Source organism: Triturus cristatus, chromosome 7 (assembly GCF_964204655.1).
Source record: "Triturus cristatus chromosome 7, aTriCri1.1, whole genome shotgun sequence".
NCBI classification, from domain to species: domain Eukaryota; kingdom Metazoa; phylum Chordata; class Amphibia; order Caudata; family Salamandridae; genus Triturus; species Triturus cristatus.
Window position 1 is genome coordinate 1,361,258,246 of NC_140590.1, and position 25,902 is coordinate 1,361,284,147.

The following is a 25,902-nucleotide window of genomic DNA, read 5'->3' on the forward strand; positions in this document are numbered from 1 at the left end:
TTTAAGGCGGGTTCGTTAAGGGGCCAGACTGAGTTAAAAAATTAGATAACTATAGATAAAAAACCAGAACCTGAAGAAAACAAACTCCTGCAGCTGATACCCTGCTACAGTCCGGAGCGCAGGACCGCACTACCTTCCCGTTGAGCACCAAGACTGCTGTGCCTTTTTAAGAGAGACTGAGTCCAAAGCTGATATGTGGCACTGTCGTACATGGAAGAAAAGGCTATAGACATAAACCCATTGAACAATGCAGATGAAGTTTAAAGTAGCCTTGCAAACTGTGTTCTCATTTGCCAGAACAAGTGGACGGCGCCTCAAAATATGGTAACGATGTCTTTGGAATTAATGGTATATTGAAAACCCTACTGGTCCTGAAACGCTAGATTGCTGAATTGCAGTTAATGGTACTGGAAAGGAAATGTGCGCTTGTCACTCGCCCTGTATATATATCAACAAACTGGGACACGTCAGCAAGAGCATTGGTAGGGCACATTCTTGACTGTGGAGGGCCTAAAGGGAATGGGGGATGTGACGCATATAGCAGCGCAGTTCTTCTCTGCAAATAAATCAGCGTAGAAATCGCAGACGGAGGGAAGACAACTCTACACTTGCTCTGACACATGAACGATTAATAGCAAGTCTGTGGAAAACCAATGAATTACGTCTGTTGTGTTCATTTACAAAAAGTCAGAACAAAAACAAGGTTGCAGCCTCCTGCCAGCACAGGTCTCACCCAAAAGACCAAATTTGTCTGTGGCAGAGAAAGGTTGCATTATGTATACCTATAATAAAGTCTACCTGGTAAAAACATTCAAGCGCTAGATTGAGACGGTTGCCTTAAGGTTCGGCCATGAGAAATGAACCTCCTAGGATTAGTGAGCGGTTTAAATACGCTTTAGGGACAGCGTTGTGACATTCCAAGCAGATAATATGCCATGAAAATAATTTGCACACTGTGCCACCAAACAGGGAAAACATCTCAAACAAAGATTAAAGCATGTCATGTGCTTTGAATATGTGCATTTACGCCATGCTTTTTAGGGAGGCAGTACTCTGCTGTGCGCTTCCTTGACGTAAACACAGAGTTTCAAAGCTCATGACATGCTTTAATCTTTGTTCAAAATATTTTCTCTCTTTGGCGGCAAGGTGTGCAAATCATTTTCATGGTATAATATCTGCTGGGCATGTCACAGCACTGCCCCTGGAGGGTATTTGATGAGAAATTAGTCCTTATGCATATTTCTAGCAGGGCAGCTAGTGACTGCGATGGATGCAGAAGCACTGAATTTAACATGTAGCGAGGGGCGGGAGGAGGTAGTGGGGGAGTGGACAGTATGGGGATCTTAAGTGATGGTAACGGGGCCCAAATCACTGAAAATAACAGGTCCGGCGGCACAGGGAAATTCCTCAAAAGAGAAGATTAACAGGCTTGTTTTCAAGTTGGAGCCAGCACTCACGCAGCTTTCTTTTTGATTGCAACCTGAGACCGAAACATGAAATGCGGCGTCCATGAAGCTGATACATGAGCCGAGAGAAACAATAAAAAAATAGTGCGCAGAAAGGAAACTACATTTTTTTTTAAAGTAAGACGAAATGTCTCCTGGGAGGGTCCGAAACACCAAAAGGTGGGACTAATTAAGCAAACTGACCAAACAAAAGCAGGCATTTATGAAGGGTACAAACAGGGACCAATGGAAAAGATGGGAGGTGCTACATACCCCCAGTCTATCTACAGCATGCCTGGCAGAACAACGCATGCGCTGCCTAGGCTGGACCTCAAAAGGGACCACACAAATGTAAAATCTGCCCAAAGTTTGATAAATCACTGAATAATTGACCTCTTTCAAAGCAATTTTATTTCTAGGAGAAGCAAGATTTGTGTGTGAAGAGAAATCCATTTTTACTTGAATAGGGCACCATTAAGACTTTCCTTAATAAAATCTTTTTGGGACTCACATTTTTGAGACATGCCAGATTCCCGCTGGTAGCAGAGGCCTTGAGTCCATTTACATCACAGTAATTTACATTTTCTGATGTATTCAATCTTTTAATGTTTTTGTTTTGCAAACAGAACAGTGTGTAACCAAGGAAGATTTGTACAAGTTTGCTCTTTGAAAACATCTTGCATTTGATTTGAATATATGTGCAAAAGACAGACAGGTTCTCACTCTTATTTGGGATACTAAAACATTCTGTTTAGAAGACTCCAAGAAGATTGAGGTCCCAGTCCAAGAAAACTCTTAGGAGTGTGCACCTGAGCCAGGATGCTGTCACTTCTCAGGTGGGGTAACTAAGCTTTCAAGGCCATTTTGGGGTCACTGGACCGGCTTGGAAAATGCACTCCTCTTTTTTTTTTTTTTTTAGAGCACTGCACCTTCATACATAATGCCCATGCTGCTTGTTATTTTACATCCCCATTAAGGGGAGAGGAGTTGGCCTAACGGCTAGGGCGGTCGACCTCAAATCTGGGAAACTGGGTTCGAGTCTCGGCAATGACGCTGAACATCCAGTGATTCTGAGCAAATCACGTAATCTCTCCGTGCCTAGCCAAAAATGAATGTGTGTCCTCATGTAACGTAACTGGTGCTATGTAAAGCTCTCTGACACCCGATTCGGGTCAAGTTCGCGCTAAATAAAACTCTGCAAAAAAAATAAATGTCTATATTGCAATAATATGTCTCCTCTGGCCATCATCGAAGCCATCGACAGGAACCCCACCTTCAAGAAGACGCTGTGGATCCACCTCTTCCATTCACACCTCTAGTGATATTGAGCCCTTCACAAATAGAACTGTCCCCCACTACCCCATAATGACACTGTCCTTGGCAAAAATATGCTGAGAAACAATAGCCTCCAGATGCCTGAAGGAAGCCAAACAATAACCACCCAGCGATAGAATGATGTGCATGGTCCATCAGCATGAATTATAGCACGGTTCCCAGAGCGGCCGAATGCAAATCAGTGCTTGATTCCCAACAAAGAGCAGTGGTTCCTGGAAATGCTAACGACTAATATTTCAAAGAACAATTAACGTTAAAAAGGTAATAATGCAGTCACTGTCACTGGAAAGGTTACATGTAGACCAACACAAACTATTGAGGAGAACATTTCCAGATACTGAAATACAGAGAAAAGAATGTGACTGTATGCAGAAAAGAAGCAGTGACAATTGAATAGGTGAAACATACATGCTTGATGTTCAAAAACGTGAATCACACAATATCTTTAAAAATTCAAGTGTGACAAAACAAGGGAAGAAGCCTCAAGACTGAATGAACACAATATTTGTTTCATATCAGTTATTATACAGACTGTTTGATAAGATTTTGGTTCCTAAGATGCAGGTCGAAGGCATTGTCATTCCCATCAAACTGGATATAAGAGTCATCATCAGGACTATTCAGTTCATTTCATTAGATCCCAGGAGAAGGCCAATAGATAGGGCAATTGGTCTCATCTCAGCTGAGGGTGCTGTCCAAGGGCTAACACCCTATTCAAAGAGAAGGGGCCACTTGTAAACCTTTCCTAAATAACTGCTAGCACCCTATTCAAAGAGAAGGGGCCACTTGTAAAGCTTTCCTAAATAACTGCTAGCACCCTATTCAAAGAGAAGGGGCCACTTGTAAAGCTTTCCTAATAGCATTAAAAACAATCCGTACATGCTCCCAGTGCTTAATTTGTAAAATAGCAAGTGCCGGGGCCCAAAGTTTTGTTCAAAAGCCTGCGGCTGACAGTATCGACTTCAGGATGCCAGATCTCAAGGCTGCGTATTCTTGAGCCCACCTTCTGCCTCTTTAATCCACCATCAAACACTCTCCCCCTCTTTATCTTGCTGTCATGTTCTTTTTCATCCCTGCTTTCGCCATTTCTCTGCTTTTCTCTTCCTCCTCTTTTCCCCTTGTGTGTTTTTCTCTCTCTTACTCTGAATCAAAGCAACCAGCGGCTCAAATTAAGCTGTGCCTGTGGGCTCTCACACCATGATCCACACACCAGGAGTAGTATCATCTTAAAGATTTTTGGGGCCCCCTTGGCAAGAAATATTTTGGGGGGGCCGGTTTGGAACATCTTTGAAAATGTATTACCAATTTTTTGCAAATTCAATCCCTTGGGTGTCTTACAATATTGTTAAGATGCAAAAATACACAGAAGTGAGATGGAGAGAAAGACCATTTTCTTAGGGGGGGCCCTGGAAGGTGCCCACTTTGACCATGCCTTACAATGTCCCTGGCTGGGACAAAGGGACGTCAGAGGAGGCTGCATGAATATTAGTTCTGTGTTCACTTGGGTGTGAGTGCTAGGAACTCACACTAGAGCTGGAAAGCCTCTAACTAGGGACGCATTCGAGGCCAGCGGACCGGAATGTTTCTGTCCGCTAATGAAACCACATGGGTGTGTGTGCTAGGAACGCGCACTGACGGCAGAGCTGAAAAGTCTTACCAGAAAGATTTGCCTTCCAGTAAACATCAACTGCTCATCATGGCAGATGTACTTTCTAGCAGAAGAATGTCCAGAGAGGACCTCAAGACCTGGCTCTTCAAATGACCCCAACGAAGCTGCTAACATCCCCTCCTTCAGCTCCTTGAGACCCTCACGAGTGAGTAGTGAGCTCTCAAACCCCTATTGATTGATTGATTGTTATGAGGGACTTATTTCATTTCCCCCAGAAAATGCATTTAACTTGTAAATTTAGGAGAAAAGGCAAGGGCCTCAGAAGAGCACTTCCCTTGACTCCACAGTGTACAATGACCTAGCCCCAACACTTGCTGGAGGCCAAGATCACAAATTGGGACATAAGCTGTTTAGCATTTTCATAGTGAAATTAAATTGCATAACTCAAATCAAATTGTATTGCACAAAACAGTGGACCTCATATTATATAAACAGAGAGAATACATAATGGATAACTGTGTAATACGTTCCAATATTGGACTGGGCGACATCATAAACCACAAGGCCCGGTGATTTGTGAATGTCACCAGAACCCCAATGTAACACCCTAGCCATATTCCAAATTTTCCCTCTTACCTATTTCTTTTACATTATATGTTTAATTGTGGTGATTTAACTTTTTTTAAAAAATGCTCTCTTCAAAGTGCAGATAAAAATGGGTACTGAGTGAGATTTGATTAGAATGCTTAGGCTTTGTTTACCTTTCATACATAAATTGTTGATAAAAGCAATCAACTAAGGAGAGAACCAGTGGTTTTATGTGAGTCTGTGGTAGGAGTATTTACTGCAGAATTATAGATTTACTACGATTGTGTGCTGCAGCGTTGCCATGCTATCAGGGCAGAAGTGCATCACTGGCATCAGCAGTGCCTCTGTGCTGCAGTCTTGCCGTGCTATCAGCGCAGAAGTGCATCCCTGGCATCAGTAGTGCCTCTGTGCTGCAGTCTTGCCGTGCTATCAGCGCAGAAGTGCATCCCTGGCATCAGTAGTGCCTCTGTGTTGCAGTCTTGCCGTGCTATCAGGGCAGAAGTGCATCCCTGGCATTAGTAGTGCCTCTGTGTTGCAGTCTTGCCGTGCTATCAGGGCAGAAGTGCATCCCTGGCATCAGTAGCGCCTCTGTGGTGCAGTCTTGTCATGCTATCAGGGCAGAAGTGCATCCCTGGCATCAGTAGTGCCTCTGTGCTGCAGTCTTGCCGTGCTATCAGCGCAGAAGTGCATCCCTGGCATCAGTAGTGCCTCTGTGCTCCCTGGCATCAGTAGTGCCTCTGTGCTGCAGTCTTGCCATGCTATCAGGGCAGAAGTGGTTCCCTAGCATCAGTAGTGCCTCTGTGCTGCAGTCTTGCCATGCTATCAGGGCAGAAGTGCATCCCTGGCATCAGTAGCGCCTCTGTGGTGCAGTCTTGTCATGCTAACAGGGCAGAAGTGCATCCCTGGCATCAGTAGTGACTCTGTGCTCCCTGGCATCAGTAGTGCCTCTGTGCTGCAGTCTTGCCATGCTATAAGGGCAGAAGTGGTTCCCTAGCATCAGTAGTGCCACTGTGCTGCTGTCTTGCCATGCTATCAGGGCAGAAGTGCATCCCTGGCATAGTAGCGCCTCTGTGCTGCAGTCTCGCCGTGCTATCAGGGCAGAAGTGCATCCCTGGCATCAGTAGTTCCTCTGTGCTGCAGTCTTGCCGTGCTATCAGCGCAGAAGTGCATCCCTGGCATCAGTAGTGCCTCTGTGCTGCAGTCTTGCCGTGCTATCAGCGCAGAAGTGCATCCCTGGCATCAGTAGCGCCTCTGTGGTGCAGTCTTGTCATGCTATCAGGGCAGAAGTGCATCCCTGGCATCAGTAGTGCCTCTGTGCTGCAGTCTTGCCGTGCTATCAGCGCAGAAGTGCATCCCTGGCATCAGTAGCGCCTCTGTGGTGCAGTCTTGTCATGCTAACAGGGCAGAAGTGCATCCCTGGCATCAGTAGTGACTCTGTGCTCCCTGGCATCAGTAGTGCCTCTGTGCTGCAGTCTTGCCATGCTATAAGGGCAGAAGTGGTTCCCTAGCATCAGTAGTGCCACTGTGCTGCTGTCTTGCCATGCTATCAGGGCAGAAGTGCATCCCTGGCATAGTAGCGCCTCTGTGCTGCAGTCTCGCCGTGCTATCAGGGCAGAAGTGCATCCCTGGCATCAGTAGCGCCTCTGTGGTGCAGTCTTGTCATGCTATCAGGGCAGAAGTGCATCCCTGGCATCAGTAGTGCCTCTGTGCTGCAGTCTTGCCGTGCTATCAGCGCAGAAGTGCATCCCTGGCATCAGTAGTGCCTCAGTGCTGCAGTCTTGCCGTGCTATCAGGGCAGAAGTGCATCCCTGGCATCAGTAGTGCCTCTGTGCTCCCTGGCATCAGTAGTGCCTCTGTGCTGCAGTCTTGCCATGCTATCAGGGCAGAAGTGGTTCCCTAGCATCAGTAGTGCCTCTGTGCTGCAGTCTTGCCATGCTATCAGGGCAGAAGTGCATCCCTGGCATCAGTAGCGCCTCTGTGGTGCAGTCTTGTCGTGCTAACAGGGCAGAAGTGCATCCCTGGCATCAGTAGTGACTCTGTGCTCCCTGGCATCAGTAGTGCCTCTGTGCTGCAGTCTTGCCATGCTATAAGGGCAGAAGTGGTTCCCTAGCATCAGTAGTGCCACTGTGCTGCAGTCTTGCCATGCTATAAGGGCAGAAGTGCATCCCTGGCATCAGTAGTGCCTCTGTGCTGCAGTCTTGCCGTGCTATCAGCGCAGAAGTGCATCCCTGGCATCAGTAGTGCCTCAGTGCTGCAGTCTTGCCGTGCTATCAGGGCAGAAGTGCATCCCTGGCATCAGTAGTGACTCTGTGCTCCCTGGCATCAGTAGTGCCTCTGTGCTGCAGTCTTGCCATGCTATCAGGGCAGAAGTTGTTCCCTAGCATCAGTAGTGCCTCTGTGCTGCAGTCTTGCCATGCTATCAGGGCAGAAGTGTATCCCTGGCATCGGTAGTGCCTCTGTGCTGCAGTCTCGCCATGCTAACAGGGCAGAAGTGCATCCCTGGCATCAGTAGTGACTCTGTGCTCCCTGGCATCAGTAGTGCCTCTGTGCTGCAGTCTTGCCATGCTATAAGGGCAGAAGTGGTTCCCTAGCATCAGCAGTGCCACTGTGCTGCTGTCTTGCCATGCTATCAGGGCAGAAGTGGTTCCCTAGCATCAGTAGTGCCTCTGTGCTGCAGTCTTGCCGTGCTATCAGGGCAGAATTGCATCCCTGGCATCAGTAGTGCCTCTGTGCTGCAGTCTTGCCATGCTATAAGGGCAGAAGTGGTTCCCTAGCATCAGTAGTGCCACTGTGCTGCTGTCTTGCCATGCTATCAGGGCAGAAGTGCATCCCTGGCATAGTAGCGCCTCTGTGCTGCAGTCTCGCCATGCTACCAGGGCAGAAGCGCTTCCCTGGCATCAGTAGTGACTCTGGGCTCCCTGGCATCAGTAGTGCCACTGTGCTGCAGTCTTGCCGTGCTATCAGGGCAGAAGTGCATCCCTGGCATCAGTAGTGACTCTGTGCTCCCTGGCATCAGTAGTGCCTCTGTGCTGCAGTCTTGCCATGCTATAAGGGCAGAAGTGGTTCCCTAGCATCAGTAGTGCCACTGTGCTGCTGTCTTGCCATGCTATCAGGGCAGAAGTGCATCCCTGGCATAGTAGCGACTCTGTGTTGCAGTCTCGCCATGCTACCAGGGCAGAAGCGCTTCCCTGGCATCAGTAGTGACTCTGGGCTCCCTGGCATCAGTAGAGCCTCTGTGCTGCAGTCTTGCCATGCTATAAGGGCAGAAGTGGTTCCCTAGCACCAGTAGTGCCACTGTGCTGCTGTCTTGCCATGCTATAAGGGCAGGAGTGGTTCCCTAGCATCAGTAGTGCCTCTGTGCTGCAGTCTTGCCGTGCAATCAGGGCAGAAGTGCATCCCTGGCATCAGTAGCGCCTCTGTGGTGCAGTCTTGTCATGCTAACAGGGCAGAAGTGCATCCCTGGCATCAGTAGTGACTCTGTGCTCCCTGGCATCAGTAGTGCCTCTGTGCTGCAGTCTTGCCATGCAATCAGGGCAGAAGTGCATCCCTGGCATCAGTAGGGACTCTGTGCTCCCTGGCATCAGTAGTGCCTCTGTGCTGCAGTCTTGCCATGCTATAAGGGCAGATGTGGTTCTCTAGCATCAGTAGTGCCTCTGTGCTGCAGTCTTGCCATGCTATAAGGGCAGAAGTGCATCCAAGGAATCAGTAGTGCATCTGTGCTCCCTGGCACCAGTATCGCCTCTGTGCTGCAGTTTCGCCATGTTACCAGGGCAGAAGCGCTTCCCTGGCATCAGTAGTGACTCTGGGCTCCCTGGCATCAGTAGAGCCTCTGTGCTGCAGTCTTGCCATGCTATAAGGGCAGAAGTGGTTCCCTAGCACCAGTAGTGCCACTGTGCTGCTGTCTTGCCATGCTATAAGGGCAGGAGTGGTTCCCTAGCATCAGTAGTGCCTCTGTGCTGCAGTCTTGCCGTGCAATCAGGGCAGAAGTGCATCCCTGGCATCAGTAGCGCCTCTGTGGTGCAGTCTTGTCATGCTAACAGGGCAGAAGTGCATCCCTGGCATCAGTAGTGACTCTGTGCTCCCTGGCATCAGTAGTGCCTCTGTGCTGCAGTCTTGCCATGCAATCAGGGCAGAAGTGCATCCCTGGCATCAGTAGGGACTCTGTGCTCCCTGGCATCAGTAGTGCCTCTGTGCTGCAGTCTTGCCATGCTATAAGGGCAGATGTGGTTCTCTAGCATCAGTAGTGCCTCTGTGCTGCAGTCTTGCCATGCTATAAGGGCAGAAGTGCATCCAAGGAATCAGTAGTGCATCTGTGCTCCCTGGCACCAGTATCGCCTCTGTGCTGCAGTCTCGCCATGCTACCAGGGCAGAAGCGCTTCCCTGGCATCAGTAGTGTCCCCGTGATGCAGTCTTGCCATGCCATCAGGGTAGAAGTGCCTCTGATAATACGACCATGGGGTAGAACGAGCTAAGTTGTTATTTGCAGGACTATTGAGATCTATAATGAAGTGTATGTGGTATTTTATGTCTCTGGATACATTATGAACCGATTGATTTATTTTTATGAACCATGACATCAGCTTGTAAATGGTATTCTATGACATTTATTGAATTTTGGTTGTGTTATATATATATGCAATGTATTTATGGAAGCCATGGACTCTGCATATTGGTTTGTTTTTCTTTGATTTATGTAAGTTTGTTCTTTTCTTTTTTTCCTTTATATGTATTATGATTTGTATCTCTTGTTCGCTGATGGGGTAAAACCGAATAAAATATTTAAAATAAAATAAAAAGTATAAAGAGCGTAGTTGTTATTTGCAAGTACAGAGTCGTGTTGACTTTATTTGCTTAAACATCTTGTGGAGCTGTAGTGCTTTGTGCAGCAGCGGCATTTAGGGATCTAAAGTAAACTGCAAGGTTTTTGGATGGCGCAGTAGAAGAGCATGCTTGTTTCTCAGCCTATTTCACCTGTTCCATAATGTCTAAATACTTAGTGCTGGGTAGAGTGGCTCTAATGTACCACAGGATCACAAGCAGTGAGTATAGGAAGCAACTTCCACGCCCTGAAAACTTGGACTAAAAATGTGTGTCTTCTGCAAACTGTGGTGGGAGAGACAGGGGTTATCAATAAAACAAGATTACATGTGTTTACGCCCCATAGAGAAAAACACTAAAAGCCACACATATCTGCCGCACCCCAGACTTATTGTTTTACCATAGTTAGAGTAAGAGAGAAGTTAATGGTTTAAGAGCCTGGATTTTACTTACCGAGTATTTGTATCTAGTCTATGTTATCCAGTATCTAAAATGAGCTCTCATCCGCATTCTCAGCAGATAGTCTTAAATGTCAAAGTAAACTTCCTGGTCTGAAAGTTGGAACTTTGCTAAGAAAAGCAGAGCAATGCCTTTACAATATTGTTGCAAATTTGTGTAGTTTTCAGTTCAATTGAGGTCTTCTGTGGAGCCTCTTTTAGCAAGGATAAGGCTTGCACAGCAGAGGCCCAGAGAGATACTTCTGAACCTGGGATGGAGGTGGCAATTACAGCTCATAAGGCTGGGGTTGACCTGTGCTTAAACACACAGGCTGTAGGTGAATAGCTCTGGGATAGATGGTCATCTCCGCAGTTGAGTGCTCACTGACTTTTGTCAATGTTCACTTTTTGATACTTACTTACTTTGAAGGTCTCTAAATTTGAAGAGTCTGGGTTCTGTCTCATTGAGGTCACTCATGTTTCCAGTCACTCTCTTAGGAGACTTTTACACTTTGGCAGTACGCACCATGTGCTCCACTTCAAGGTTGGCTCACTTTGGGAGGTGGTCACTTTTGGGGGATTTCTTTCATGAAAATTAACCTCTTAGTGGTATATTTCAAACTTCACTCTTTTCTCCTTTTTATATCTCCCTATTAACCATTGTCAATTCTATGGCTATTGGGAAATACCAATGCTTATACAAGTAATCTCTATTTTATATACCAGTCTCTTCACACCCGCGACCAATTAACCCTCCATCCCTTCCCCCCAAAATGTTAAGTGTTCAATCGAGACACATTTCTATATGCCAGTTTTGTATTACTGTTATCTTCAGTCCAACCAGATGACTGGCGGATCTGTGTATTGTTGATTGTTTCTGCACTCCTTTTTGAACGCTTAAGTGTTTATGTTTGCACACCAATATTGTTGGTGTCTTTCCTTACGATGCTACGCAGGGTAGTTCAACAGTCACTTCAAATAGAATAGAACACAGCTCATGAAACCAATACAGCTTATGTATGCTTTAAATGGTAGCTGCCATTGCTTCTAGCCATAAAGGCTGTTGTCTGGAATTTATCGCACAGATTATTTTCTACTGCTGGAGGGAGCCAAGGCAGTTCTGCTTCATAGGCTAGCCTCAGCTTGAGGCTTTTACTGCTGATGCCTATTCTGTAACTGCTTGGTGTGGTGAGGGACACTTGCATGGCTGCTGCCTCTACTGTGCCTGAGGGAAGCTTTCAATTGTAGTTTTGCTTGGGTATTTTGGTCTGAGCCTACTGTTTGAGGATGTTATAAGGCATTTTGTGATGGGCTGGCATATAATCGCTCGTACTTGGTAAGGCTCCGTACACGTCATTGTTGAAGCCCAATCACTAAATGTGTGGTAACTAAAATATACTTACACCTATCTGATATAGCAACTATTTTGTTATATTATTTTATTGAACTTTTTGGTAAGTTCTGCACTCATTTTAGGGTGTTTTTACTTTGGTGATGTCACTTGTTGTGATGTCATAGGGTCAAAGGTAATGTGATACCATTTCCTGTCGAGCAATGAGGGCAACGGTTATGTGATGTCACTTCTGGTGATGTCATCAAGGAGTCACAAATGGTATGATGTCACTTCTGCCACCCCTGACATTCATGCACCTATTCCCCCTTTGTCTAACTGACTGGGAGCAATACACAATGACCAACTGCCAGCCCCACCTAGTCATGCAACCCAGGAGACAGGCTGCAGGCATCAAATGGTCAGGACAAGAAAATGTCAACTTTCTAAAAGTGTGTAACTAGGGGAGTTAGGCCCTTCATTCAGCTGTTTAGCTGATGTACTTAACGAGATTGCAGAGAAAGATGAGGGAGCTGATATAAGGTTCTGAATATGATTCTCTGAAAAAGACAATGTGTCCTTTTCTGCCATCTTTTAACAGGAAGGATCCTACCTGGTGAGAATTACTCGCTTGTTTTGTGAAGGGGAACCCTTATTTATGGTGCCTCTACTCTCGCGGGTCACTACCCGCTCTAAATCTGTAACTAGGGAAATAATATCTATATATGAAATAGGATTTTGATATAAGACTTCTAAGACATTAGGATGGTTGGTTTATGATTTTTTCACATTAATGTTCATTTAGATTGTGTATTTAAAACACAATTTTGTTGTTTAATGTTTTGTTAACTATATGTACACAAGTATTTTCTGTATATAGACATTATTGTCTTTTTCTGTTCCAAATATGCAACAAAGAATTTTTTTTAAAAAGCTGAAGATAAAGGTATAAATAAAGTACCAGATCAAATAAAAGAAATAGTTTGGTCTAGCGCTAATTTAAGACGCAAAAACAAAACAGGTCCTGGCCCATTTCCCTGCTACACATATAAACGGCCCAGCCAGAACCTGGCCCACAAAAAGAAATAATATCTATATATGAAATAGGATTTTGATATAAGACTTCTAAGACATTAGGATGGTTGGTTTATGATTTTTTCAAATTAATGTTCATTTAGATTGTGTATTTAAAACACAATTTTGTTGTTTAATGTTTTGTTAACTATATGTACACAAGTATTTTCTGTATAGACATTATTGTCTTTTTCTGTTCCAAATATGCAACAAAGAATTTTTTTTTTAAAAGCTGAAGATAAAGGGTATAAATAAAGTACCAGATCAAATAAAATAAATAGTTTGGTCTAGCGCTAATTTAAGACGCAAAAACAAAACAGGTCCTGGCCCATTTCCCTGCTACACACCTTTCTAAAAGTGGCATTTTCAGATTTGTGACTTAAAATCCGACTTAGAGGGTTTTGAATTACAATTCTTTAGACACCAAACTCAATATTCCTGATTGTCGCCAATTGGAAGAAAGCACTTATTAAATGTAATAAGGTAACCCAATGTTATCCTACAGGACAGGTAGGACTTGCAGTAGTAAAACACAAATGTAAGAGTTTTTCACTATAAAACCTAAAGGTATATATCCAACTTTTTAAATACACTAGACCCTGCTTATTTGTGCTGTTTATGGCCTACACCAAGGATGACTTATATGTATTAAAAAGGAAGGTTTAGTCCTGGCTAAAGATTTATTTTGCCATGTTGAATTGGCAATTTGAAACTGCACACAAATGCTGCAATGACAGGCCTGAGACATGTTTAAGAGGCTACTTAAGTGCGTGGCACAATCAGTGCTGCAGGCCGACTAGTAGAGTTTAATTTACAGGCCCTGAGTACATGTAGTATTACTGTACTATTGACTTACAGTAAATTAAATATGCCAATTGAGTGTAAGCTAGTGTTACCATGCACTTTGGCAGTGGTAAAGTAGGAAGAACCTGGAGAGTCCATCAGCACTGGCGTCGTCCGACTCGGGGAGATGCTCCACCATAAAGTCAATTCCCTGTAGGGAGAAAGACCACTTCAAAAGTTTGGAATTATCACCCCTCATCTATATTAGCCATCTGAGGGGTCTGTGGTCTGTCTGAGCCTGGAAGTGAGCCCCAAACAGGTATGCTCTCAACTTCTTCAGTGCCAGGACCACTGTAAATGCTTCTCATTCTATTACATCCCACCTCTGTTCCCTGGGAAGTAACCTCCTGCGAATGAAGGCTACTGGTTGATCTAGGCCCTCTTCGTTTAGCTGTGAGAGCATGGCCCCTATGCCATGCTCTGAGGCATCTGGTTGCACAATGAACTTCTGGGAGAAATCAGGGGCCTTGAGTTCAGGTGTCATACACATGGCCTTCTTCAGGGTGTCAAAAGCAGTCTGGCACGCCTCCGTCCAGGCAGCTTTTTCAAAGTCAGCTATATCAAGGGAGCAACAATGATACCACACCCCTTGACAAATCTCCTGTAGTACCCAGTGTGGCCCAATACGGCCCTCATCTCTGTCTGGGCCTTGAAAGGTTCTAAAGCCAGAATGATCTGAATTTTGGCCTGGAGGGGCTGCATCTTGCACCCTGCCACTTGGTGACCCAAGTAGACCACCGCAACTTGCCCTATCTGGCACTTACTGGCCTTGGTAGTCAGGCCTGCTCTTTGCAGAGCCTGAAGCACTTCCCTGAGGTGGCAGAGGTCTTCCTCCTACCTAGAACTGAAGAGCGCAATGTCATCTAGGTAGCCATGACCTGATTGACCAACCTCTATAAGGTGGCAGGGGCGTTCTTCAACCAGAAGGGCATCACCCGGAACTGGAAGTGGCCTTCTGGGGTAGAGAACACCAACTTGTCTTTGGCCTCCCCAGTTGTGAAGATCTGCCAGTTCCCAGACATCGGATCATATGTGTGGAGGAACTTGGCAGACAACTGATCAACTGACTCATCAGCTCAGGGGATGAGGTGAACGTCAGTCTAAATGACTGGACTGAGCCCCTGGTAATCCATGCAGAACCTGAGTTTTCACCTGGATACCTGGAGGGGCAGCCTTGGGAACCAGAACCACTGTGCTTGACCAAGGGCTGATTGAGGGATCAATTTCTCCTAGCTCCAGCATTTGGAGACTTCTGCCTTTATGCTGGCTCTCACCTTGTTGGATAGCCTGTAGATCTTTTTCTTCACAGGCATACTGTCTCCCTGCCATGGCCTCAGCTTGTCTGGGGTCACAAAGGGCTAGTGTCCAAACTCTTTGTGAGTGTGCTGGGCAGAGTCTTTGTGATGTGCAAGTGTGATAGGTGACAGCTCCTCCCCCTCATCAAATCGGAGATCGCCCATCCTGCCAGCACACATTCCACCTTTGTTTCACTGTCTGGGAGCAATACACAAATACCGACTGCCATCTACACCTAGTCTTGTAACCCAGGATACAAGCAACAGGCACCAAATGGTTAGGAAAAGAAAATGACAGCTTTCTAAAAGTTGCATTTTGAGAATTGTGACATAAAATCCGACACCATTAAATAGAGTTTTAAATTATAATTCTTTAGACACCAAACTTGACAATCCTACTTGCTCCCAATTGAAAGTTAGCACTTATTAAATGTAATAAGGTAACTCAGTGTTAATGGGAGAGGTAGGCCTTGCATTAGTGAAAAAGAAATTTAAGAGTGTTTCACTACCAGGACATATGAAAGTTAAAAGTACATGTCTGACTTTCTTAAATACATTGCACTCTGCACTATGGGCTCTTTAGGGCCTACCCCAGGGGTGACTTATATGTGACTTATATGTGCCAATTGGGTGTAAGTATGGGTTTTACCATGTTTAAAGGAGAGAGCACACACATTTTAGCACTGGTTAGCAGTGGTAACATGTGCAGAGTCCTAAAGCAAGCAAAATGAAGTTAGCAAAAACAGAAGGATAGAAGGCAACAAGTTGGGGGTAAAACCGTGCCAAGGTTGTCGGCCGTGAAATATTTTCTAGATGTCATGGTCCCCTGTTCAAACTTCGCCTTTAGTTCAGGTCCAACAGAAATTACATCTGGGTCTTTCTGGCTAGCTCTTTCAAATCAAATAAGGTTTAGAAGAAGAGGTAGGATGTGGCTCCATCTGGATCCATCCTGATAGATTTGGAATATTCTGACAGAAAAAAAAAACACCGTCTGGGTGTGCAGTGACTTCACTGCTGGACTGGTCTTTATAATGGGTGTTTCATTTTTAACTATTTAAAAGTGTGTGTTTTCCAAATGTTTTCATGCTAAAGGATTTACTTTAGTCCTCAGCATATGGAACTTCAGTGTCAAAGTGAATGTGTAGTCATAATAAATACACGCTTCATGTATTTTAATGGCCAGCTCTTGTGTTTGTGGGTGCTTTTTGCCGTCTTTTTTACCAAAGAAAAAATCAAATGTAGAAATAAGTGGAGGCTCAGCCGGTTAACACTGAGAGGGTTGTGTGTGATTATCTCTGCTTCTGAATGAGTGTATTTGGGTCTATTATGTATACTCCATTAGTTACCACATCATCGTCCCCCTCGTCAAGGACTGGAACTTCTATGTATATACTTACATGATGCTTGCCAAACTTTCCAAACATTAACTTGTCCCTAATGTTTTAATGCTGGTGCAGGACTTACATTTTAACAGATGTGGTTGAAGAGTTACAACCCCCTTCAACCTCTAATAGGATATTTACAGGGCATATCTATCTGAAGTGGCTGCAGCTTTTTCACCAGAGTTTACAGATACATCACAGCTATCAAGTAGCCTCATGCCATAAGGGCTCTCTTCAGCAACTACATGTCTGTTAGTGGCCCTCCCAACAAGCTGCTGCTCTCTCTGCAGGCCCTTGCAACACTTATGTGATATGTTGGTGGTGCCCCTGCCCAGATTCGGGCACCACAAAGCAGGAAACAAATATGGAAATTAGTATATGAAGGGCATATGGAGTGCCCAATCCTGACCGTAACGGTGCAAGACACAGTGCCCGAGCACAAGGAAAGAGCAGAAAGGCCCCATATATTTGACCAAATGGAGCATGGCGGCTCAGTCCCTTTCACGCAATGCAGTGTATCAAGTTCCCTTGCTGCACTTCATGAAATAATAATAAATATGCCCCTAAATAAGATAGAGCAGCAGGCAAATCTGCTAAGTACACATTAAACAGAAGTTGGGTAAGCACAAATTCCTGCTTTACTCCTCTCAGCAGTGGCACTCTTCTTGAGGCATCCTTAACTCAAGGTTACTTTCACCATGGTGTTGGAATATAGAGCTCAATGCAACTCAGTTAAGGGGGTTGGTATGTCGTGTGGCAGCTAGCTGTCTCTATTGATCAGATTGAAGTTCACTCTAACACCAGTAAAAGCTCAATAAGGAGGCAGAGAACCTCGAGAACCCATTGTTTTTCCCCATTCTTTAGCCTGACATGTTAAGATCTCAAACACAAAAGCATTATTCATCAGGGGAGTCTTTGACCTCGTGTAGTGGGAACATCGTCCAAGTCAATCTCCTCACACCGGCCATTAAACATTTTTTAATTAAACCTTCCTAAAAAAAACTATAAAGTATTTTCCCCAACAATATAGGGCCTGCTTCTCAAACAACCTTTCCTTTTCCCTTACCACAAATTCATCTGAACCCTAAAAGGGACCTGAGCACCTGCTGTTCAAGGCCAATCTAATGTACCTCCCTCTCCTGCCCCCAATCATTGGGAAACTGCTGCAAGTTGGTGGCCAATGTTCTGTTGACTTCCACTACAAACAATTTACTGTGGAAACTGCTACAAGCCAGATACGCGTTGAATACCAGAAGGCTGGGCCTTGGCTTTCGGATAATGCCCAGGAGATTAACCGCTTGGAGATCAAGACTGGCTGTCGTTAATTGAATCATTTTCCAGCTTTGTGGGTATTTAAACCTGATCACCAAATCTCCTTTAGCAGAATCCGATTAATCAGGTCCAATTTAGGGAAAAGTCTAAAACCAATGTGGAGCTAAGGTGGAAGAAATGGGGAAAGCTTAAGTGTATTTGATGCAACCATCCGCCATTGGGTGAAACGCCAAAGGGGGGGTAAAATGAAGCGTTTATTTAAAAGATCTGGAGAAACGGACTATAAGCTGGTTCAAGGCATTTAAGTCTCTTGTCATGCAAGTAAGGAACAGAGGGCCTGGGGATGCACAACGCGTGAGAGAGGAAGTCTCAGAGAACGGCTACCAGAAGTGAAACCTTAACAAAAAAGTTGAGTGTTTTATTTTTCAGGCAGCAGAACACTTAGACCCCTGTGCAAACATATGATTTCCTCAGGTAAATTGGGAAGGTAAAACTGGTGTAATCTGCTCGGGGAAATGCCTAGTATATATATATATTGGCACATGCAGATTGTGTTGAAGGAAGCACGAAAAAATGTACAACTTGTGATGGCTGGTATTTATTAGCCCCTATAAATACCGATCCCTGAGGTATTGTGTTTTTATTGTGACCGATATATCATTATTTCCTACCAGGCCGCTCCTAACAACGGCCTAGTTCGGAATCTTCCTATTTCTGAGCTTAGCTCCTGGTCTGTATTCTTTTATGAACACATTGTACTTTGATAACAACAAGCTGCAGTACATCGAAATGTGGATTGATAAGAGGCACAACAAACGAACTCCTACTGAAACTCGCAAAAGCTAAAAGCTTAGCTACATTTTAAAGACCAGTAATTACAAATGCGAAAACACAGGGACTAAAAGCAACTGCATCAAGTTTACAACCTAAGGTATTCCTGGTAAACCCGGCCCATAAATGGTAACCTGGGGACCCTAGGGCGAACTTGACAGCTTTGAATATCACTCATTTATCTGCTGATCTGGTTTGGGTGTTAGTGTACTTCCCGGGACAGACACATTTGCACAACACTATTTTTTTATGTTGTGAGAAGGGCTTTTCAGTGAATTCCTCTTGACCCAGTATTTATAAAATGTACCCTCTATGTCTTTTATTTTTATTTTGTGGCAATATTATACTCTATGGTTAGGCGTTTTGGGATGCTTATTCTTGCAAAATGTAGAGCAACATGTGTGTAGGAAGCTGGCTTGTGTGTCAAAAAGAGGTACACTATGTAGACGACCCTTATTGGCTTGCAGGGCTTAAATTAATCATCCCAAATGCTTTCTTTGTGTTAGTGTGGGCAAGCATTTTAAGCTTATCAGAGGGTAATGTTTAGTATTTGTTGTACACAAAGAGTCCATAAATGAGACACACTCAAGAAGAAACTCCAGTCTAATTTAGAAAAATAACAGAGATTTTTATATAAATTTTGACACCAAGATTATCAGAATCAGTAAAGTATTTTAGACATTATCAATTTTTACATTAATAACAATAGAAAATGACATCTGTCAGATTTGAGGCAAGAGCCTTGAACGCAGTAATGTTATCCAAAGGGAGAAACATTCACTGCATAGACACACAGATGACTTACAGGACTGTTCTTCTGGACTTCAGGTAAGTAGGGGCCAAGGTCCAAGAAAGTACCGACGTTTCAAGTTTACCTGCCCTGACGTATCCGGGTGCAGAGGTACTTTTACGCAGTGGTAGCTTTGAACGCTACCCACTGAAGTCAATGGGGAAAAGTACCTGTAAGAAAGTGGCTGCAAATGAGGACCAGCCCGGCAGAACCCAGGGTGGGCTCGACTCTTGAGGGTCTCAGGAGCACAGAGACTCTGTCGGTTTAAGTGAACCTGGGCTGGGGAGCTCGGGTCAAGAGGCATTTTGTTTGGCGGGTCGGTAAGTTAGAGGCTCTCATGGTTCTTAGTGTACTTGTAGAAGAGGGGAAAGAAACACAGCAGGACCACTCTCGGTGTTGGGCTGGCCTCTCTTGAAGTCCCTCGATATGCAGGTAAGTTTGGGAGGTGATGGTGTTCCCACTGAACATAAATAAGCCATGTTGCTTGCTACTGGCTTCGGTGCCTTGGGTATTGGTGCTGGGCGACTCCTGGGGGTCCTGCCGTCACCAAACTCGTTAGGGAGACAGATCTGACCTCATGGAGCAACAAAGATTTTTTTTTGGGTGCTGCTCCCTTGGTGGGCCCGGGGGTCGACTGAACACTGTACCAGTCAGATGCTGGCGGAAGGTTGCTCCTCTGCACCTCCACTCCAAGGGAGATGTTGCTGGGTCGAGGAAGTGCCAGACAGACCTCCAAGGGCTTGGGGAGGCTGTTCTGCTTCTGGACGAGTCGGTGTTGGTGATTATCGGGAGAGCAGCAGTCAGTCAGGGTTTTGACCAAGATTGATGCTGGTCCACAGTTCTCACCTCTTCAACTCTTCTTTGCCCTTCTTTCGGGCAGACAAATCTGAGTTCCTGGTGTTAGGGGGCCACCTAAATAATACATTTAGGGGCGTTAAGGGAAGTGAACGGTTGTAGCAATTGGCCACTTGCCCCTGGGGTACTACTCTCCCTATATGACCACTTCCTGTGGGGAGTGGGCATAATCCTGTCCCAGAGTTCATAATTCCACCAAAACAAGATAGGTGCAATACACCTACTACATAGCAAATTTCCCACATGTCCAGGTGCCAAATGGGCCTCAGGGCATGGGGTGGAATCTACCAGGTCTGGAGCAAGCCAAGTCTGGGGGAAGGCATGCTAAATCACTAGCCATCCTGCTGGAGGAGGTGTGAACACCTTCCTCCAGAGCAGGCATTGTTTCTTACATCAGAGAGCGTGGGCTCTCACCTGCAGGGGGTCAGAAACTTGTCTGTGATGGCAGGATGGACAATACCAGTCAGCCAGCACACTAGATACTGGTAGGCTTTTCAGGGGGCACCTCTAAGGTGCCTTCTCAGTGCATGTCTCAGGCACCTATCTACATGTCCTGAAGATGATCCCAGTATTCCGCTAGAGGGATTGGAACGTTGTCAACTTCTCGCACCTAGTCACATTCTTATCCTCCTTATTATGATGTGCTGTGGTGTTGTAATGCATTTTCGTTGGCCTAACTAAGGATTTGCGTTTCTGGCTCGCTACTCAAAATGCCTTAGTTATTCTTTTATATTGTATGAAGCCCCACTTGTATGTCTTGTTGTTTTAATTGCTCACATCAAATGATCTTGTCCAGTAGGATGGTTAAATATAGACATCATTGTATCTCCATATGTCATTTTTTCCAAAATAATTTTTTGTTGTGAGGGACCTTTATTTCTGGAAAATACTTTACACCCAAATGCCCCTGACCATTAAATTGGTTTCCCTTGTTTTGTAAAACATAATAAATCTAGCACTGGTAACAGTAAAGATTTATTGAGACAAGGTGTTTAATACCAAACACCATAGGTTTCAGTTAACCCATCATGTAGCTGGGCAACTCGTAATGACCAGTGCGCAGTACATATACTTAAGACGGCTTCCCTGTTCACTTGTACCATCCAGTAATTAAACTAGAAAGCACAGGGGCATAGCTGCTCATGCAGATATGCCCTCACAAGTAATATAATGCACCCTGCCTTAGGGCACATGGCCTCCTGTAGGGGTGTACTACATATATTATATGTATTGACATTGGCATGGCACACAGAGAGTGTGCCATGTCGTGTTTTCACACTTGGTTTACACCATGTCACAAACTCTGCAATGGCAGCTTGCATGCAATTTGTATGGGGGTTTCCTTGGGTGGCATAATACATGCTGCAGCCCTTAGGGACCCTCTTTAGTACCCATGCCCTAGGTACCAGGTGTACTAAGGACTTTCAGAGGTGCTAAATGATTGCCAACTGTAGTACAATTAGACCATTTTACCCTGTTTCTAGGGAGAGAGCACTGGCACTGGGGCCTGGTTACCAGTGACCCAGTGCACCTCAGTCGAAAAACATCAGTACCAGTGGCAAAAAATGGGGGTGACCATGACAAAAAGGGGCAATTTCCTACACAATGTACCAATTATTTGGCAGTCAGTAAACTTTCTTCAATGTATATGTACTATGTTTTATACTTTTTTATGTTTATTTAAGGTTAGTAGTTGTTCCTCCTCACCAACTTATAGTAAAGAATTTCTCCTTTGCCATTCACTGGGTCGTTGTAAGGAATGGACACATTTTTCTGCTCTTCTTTGAGAAAAGATGGATGAATTAACTGTTTTGAATGATTTTTGATGTTCTCATTTTCAACTTCCTACAGGTTATGGTGTATTTACTAGCAGTTCTATATTCTTAGAGAGTTCATCGTTTGTCATCGCCCTTTTCTCATTTATTTCCATTTCATTAACTTTTTTACAGCCTACTGCTGCCTGTTCTATTTTTATTAAATTAGTCGTTATTACTTTTTCACAGCTGCTGGTAAGTGTAGCTTTGGTCTTCAAACAGAAGTGAATTTACCAAACTAGCCAAAATATTTGTATAACATGTTTAATAGCTTTTGGTCCAGTTTCACTAGAAAACAATGGTTAGCAGCAATGAGAAGATTATGCGGTACATATTGGATTGTGTGGCGATCCCCCTATTTTTGCCATTTGCGGCTGGTATCGGGGCAAAGTGGCAGGGGAACAAAACAAAAAAATCATTAAAAAAAACGTACGTCAATCCCGCCGCTCTTCTGGCTCGATTGCAGGCACAGGCTCTCAGACTGCCCTGCGGCCAATCCTGATGCAGCTCTCACAGGATGAGAGCAGCATCAGGATTGGCCTGAGCGCTCTCGATTTGCGCCCCTAGTGAGACTGGGAGCCTGCGCCTGCTGTATCCAACCCGGCAACGCAGCTCAGGTTGAAGACAGCTTCAGTGCGCATGATGGTTTGGCCGGCCTGAGATTGCCGGCCAAACCATCATGCGCACTGATAACAGTGCCCATATTCCCCCCTCAGTGCCTGTTATCCCCTGGCCCCGCCTCCAAGACTCCACGGTAGGAGAAAAATAAAACGATACTAAACATGGTTTATTATTGTTTTATTTTTCAAGTTTTGCAGCTGCTGCTGACGGGGGGAGGCTGACGGGGGATAGAGACGCTCGGCTGCCATCGCGTAGGAGCCACCGCTGAGTTTTGCACCATTTTCTGTGGCCAAAGAATCGCAAAATGTCATCAGCCATGCTCGAGCAGCTCGCCACATACTTCGATTGAGGGGTGCTGGCAAACCTCACCTCACGCCACCCCAGCCTCAGCAGAACAAATCTGACCCAAATTGGGGGAATAGTAGGTGGGCGGGATAGTGCAAAGGTTCTCACCCATAATTCTGTCGCTGTTCTACTTACTGGAGAGAGAGGGTGGACTCGAACGTCGGCAGTCTGTATCCTCATTATTTCTGCGCCACAAATGAGGAGGCTGAACATTTTGCCCTCGATGGAGCCAATTAATGCAGCTAATGACTGCTGTAAGTCTTGGGTTTTGTGTTGTGGCTCAAAACAATTCCCTCGCTCTGTTCTCTAACCTGCCCTACTTTCGCGGCAGTTGTATTTAATTGACCATGGCCCCTGCCTGAGATCTCCCAGCTCATCTTGAAGGTAGGAGGCAAACTAAGGGGTCACGTGGCACACGCCCAGCATTTCACGGTGTGGCACTGAGTGAACGTGGATCTGTACACATGGCTCAGGCTGCAGTGTTTAAATCCATGAACCTTCCCTCTGGCAGGTGTTCAACAAGTCCTCGTGGCTTGTTGCAAAAAAAGATATAATCGGCGTTATTTATTAATTTATTTATTTGCCGTTTTCTATAGCGCCAACTTGGCCATGGGCATTATAGAGCTTTACTTGACAGCAAGACCTGCTCCTGGATAACAAACATCATAAAACAACCAATGTGCAACTGGAAAAACAAAAAGGATAGGCAATTCATATCCATATGCGAACAGAACGGGAACAGCAGCAACTTAGAAAACAATTATAATGAAACAACCATAAAAGCATCGAGAAAACGGTGAGAAACAGGTCGAGCCAGGCCAGCCAGTTCAGGCCAGGAGATGTGACCATCGTCACATTAACCAAAGACCTTTTGATTTTACTAACGTTATATGTAGGAAATGCACGTAGGGCCTTTCAGCCGCCAGTCTCCTTCCGCCATTGGTCTGTTATTGTGTCATTTTAACATTTTCTTCCGCCCACAACAGCATACATCACGGGACACCCCACTTCAGCTTTTGGCTAACTTTAATATTTATATAATGACAGCCTGTCCTTTCACAATGAACTGCTCCGCAACCACAGCAGTTCAAGGACAGAGTTCACTTTGGAAATACATGCTTTTTGGGATAAAAAATAGTTTTGCTGTTAGTCAGTATTTTTTATGCTAGATTAATGAAGGCCCAGCATCATTCCCAACAATAACGTTTCTCAAACACATTGACACAAAAAAACAAGCACTGACAAACCCAAAAAGATTGTCTGTTTATGTCACTTCAGGGTCAGACTGACTGACCTACAGGGTACCTGGTAGTGCACATTGGGCTGGTCTGACGGGTCTGTGAGTGGGCTGGTCTTTTAGCAGTTTGTGGGCCTGTTTTATGGCCTGTTGGGCCGATTTTAACTGTTGATTTCCCTAACATTACTTCAAACATTGCCTGCAGCAAGTACAAATGCATGCAGCCTCCCACACCCTAAAAAACAGCTACACAGCGTGTCTTTACAAATTCAAAACTGACCTGATTTGCAAATGTGGCCCGTTTTTTATTTAGCTATCTAGGATTCAATTTTGTTTTGGTGCCCGGGACTAAATGTATCCCCATACGACCCTGTGCCAGATTTATTGGCTTGCCAAAGCTTGACTATTGGGTGACCTTAGCCAGAAAAATGTCAAGTTAATTAGTCTGTAATTGTAATCACAAACTAAGCTAACAGTACCAGGATTACTCTTTTCCTGGCTAGCATGAAGATTGATTCCTGTTTTCTTGTTTCAGCGACATGTATTGATTTCTGTTTTTTGCTCCTATATTTTCAGAGTTGGTTGAAAACATATGGCTATTTGCTTCCATATGATATACGGATCTCCGCGTTGCATTCGGAAAAGGCAATGCAGTCAGCTGTGGCAACGATGCAGCAGTTTTATGGGATTCCTGTAACAGGAGTGTTGGACCGCACAACAATCGAGTGAGTTTTCTGTTGCATGTTTTCTGTGTTGTGTTTTCTATCTCTATTCTGGCTTTAAAAATTATTTTAATAGCACCATGACTGCTGTCCACTGCATTTAAATCTTCACCGCTTCTTACCAAGCTAAGGCCCCTTGCTTAAGCGAGTGGCTTACTTATCCCTCTATCCAGGGCTTTTTTTAATTGAGAGGGCACTAGCCACAGAGGTGATTCTCTGTATGTTCTTGCCCACTGTTGCTAGTCCATGCCATGTGTATATAATGCACTGAGCCCTAAAAGGAGTAAATACAGAGCATGGTTGCATGCCATGCCCTGCACTTAGTAATGGATGTCAAAGCCTTAGGTTCTAGCCCATAGGCCAAACTGTCTGCACACCGTGTGCAAATGAATGTATTGGCCGTGCACTTGAGCACCAATTAAACTGAGCATAGAGCACAAGGGATGTAGACCAGAGAGTCAATGGGTTACTAGACTCTCACTGTGTTAATTTAGCCTTTTACCTCTGGTGTCGGGCAATCCTTGCTAATGAGCCGAAAGCTGAGCTACGAGTGCACCCCTTTAGCACTCGACTACCACGATCGCGAAGAATAGCAGCACAAGGTTTTGTCGGGAAGATGGTGTGGGCTAGGAACTCAGAGCTCCATGCGCATACAATAATATGTTATAAGTCAATATCCAGCCAATGCTTGTCATATTAAAAGAAAAACACCTTTATCTTAATACACACTTTAATACTACACACAGGAAACAATACTAATGATAAAAAGAGCATATACAAGTTTTGTCATCTGGGCAGTGATAGTCCAAAGGGTGGATCTATGGTACATGTTCCCCAGTCTTCATGAATTGCTGCGCTGGCTTAGTGCTGAGATTGGCTACTTCCTTAACCCCTTCCCTGCTCATGACGGAACCGTTCCGTCATGAGCCACGGTTGGCGTGTGCTCATGACGGAACGGTTCCGTCATGACAATCCTGTTGGCGGCCGCTCCGCCTGCGCGGCGCTGTTTCCCCGCCTGTGCGAGGGGACAACGCAAATGGGCGGAGTCATGACGGAACCGTTCCGTCATGAGCACAGCTCAACTGTGGCTCATGACGGAGCGGCTCCGTCATGAGCACAGGCCCACCGCGCTGCCCCCCTGCCCCCCCCAGCGCTGCAGCGGAATGTCCGCGGCAGCGAAGGGGTTAAAGGATTCTTGGCACTGTAACCTTATATCAAAGTATGTGCCTCAAGAGCGCTAATCATGTTGACTGATTTCT

At 45.1% G+C, this 25,902-nt stretch overlaps 1 protein-coding gene across 1 annotated transcript in view; it reads left to right on the forward strand.

The window, feature by feature from the left end:
• The window catches only part of MMP24 (matrix metallopeptidase 24), a 458,389-nt gene that overhangs the window by 197,600 nt on the left and 234,887 nt on the right, over window positions 1-25,902 (forward strand). The window contains exon 2 of the mRNA XM_085619071.1: window positions 24,498-24,646. Coding sequence (XP_085475197.1) covers window positions 24,498-24,646 — 149 coding nt within the window. The remainder of the gene's footprint in view (window positions 1-24,497; window positions 24,647-25,902) is intronic.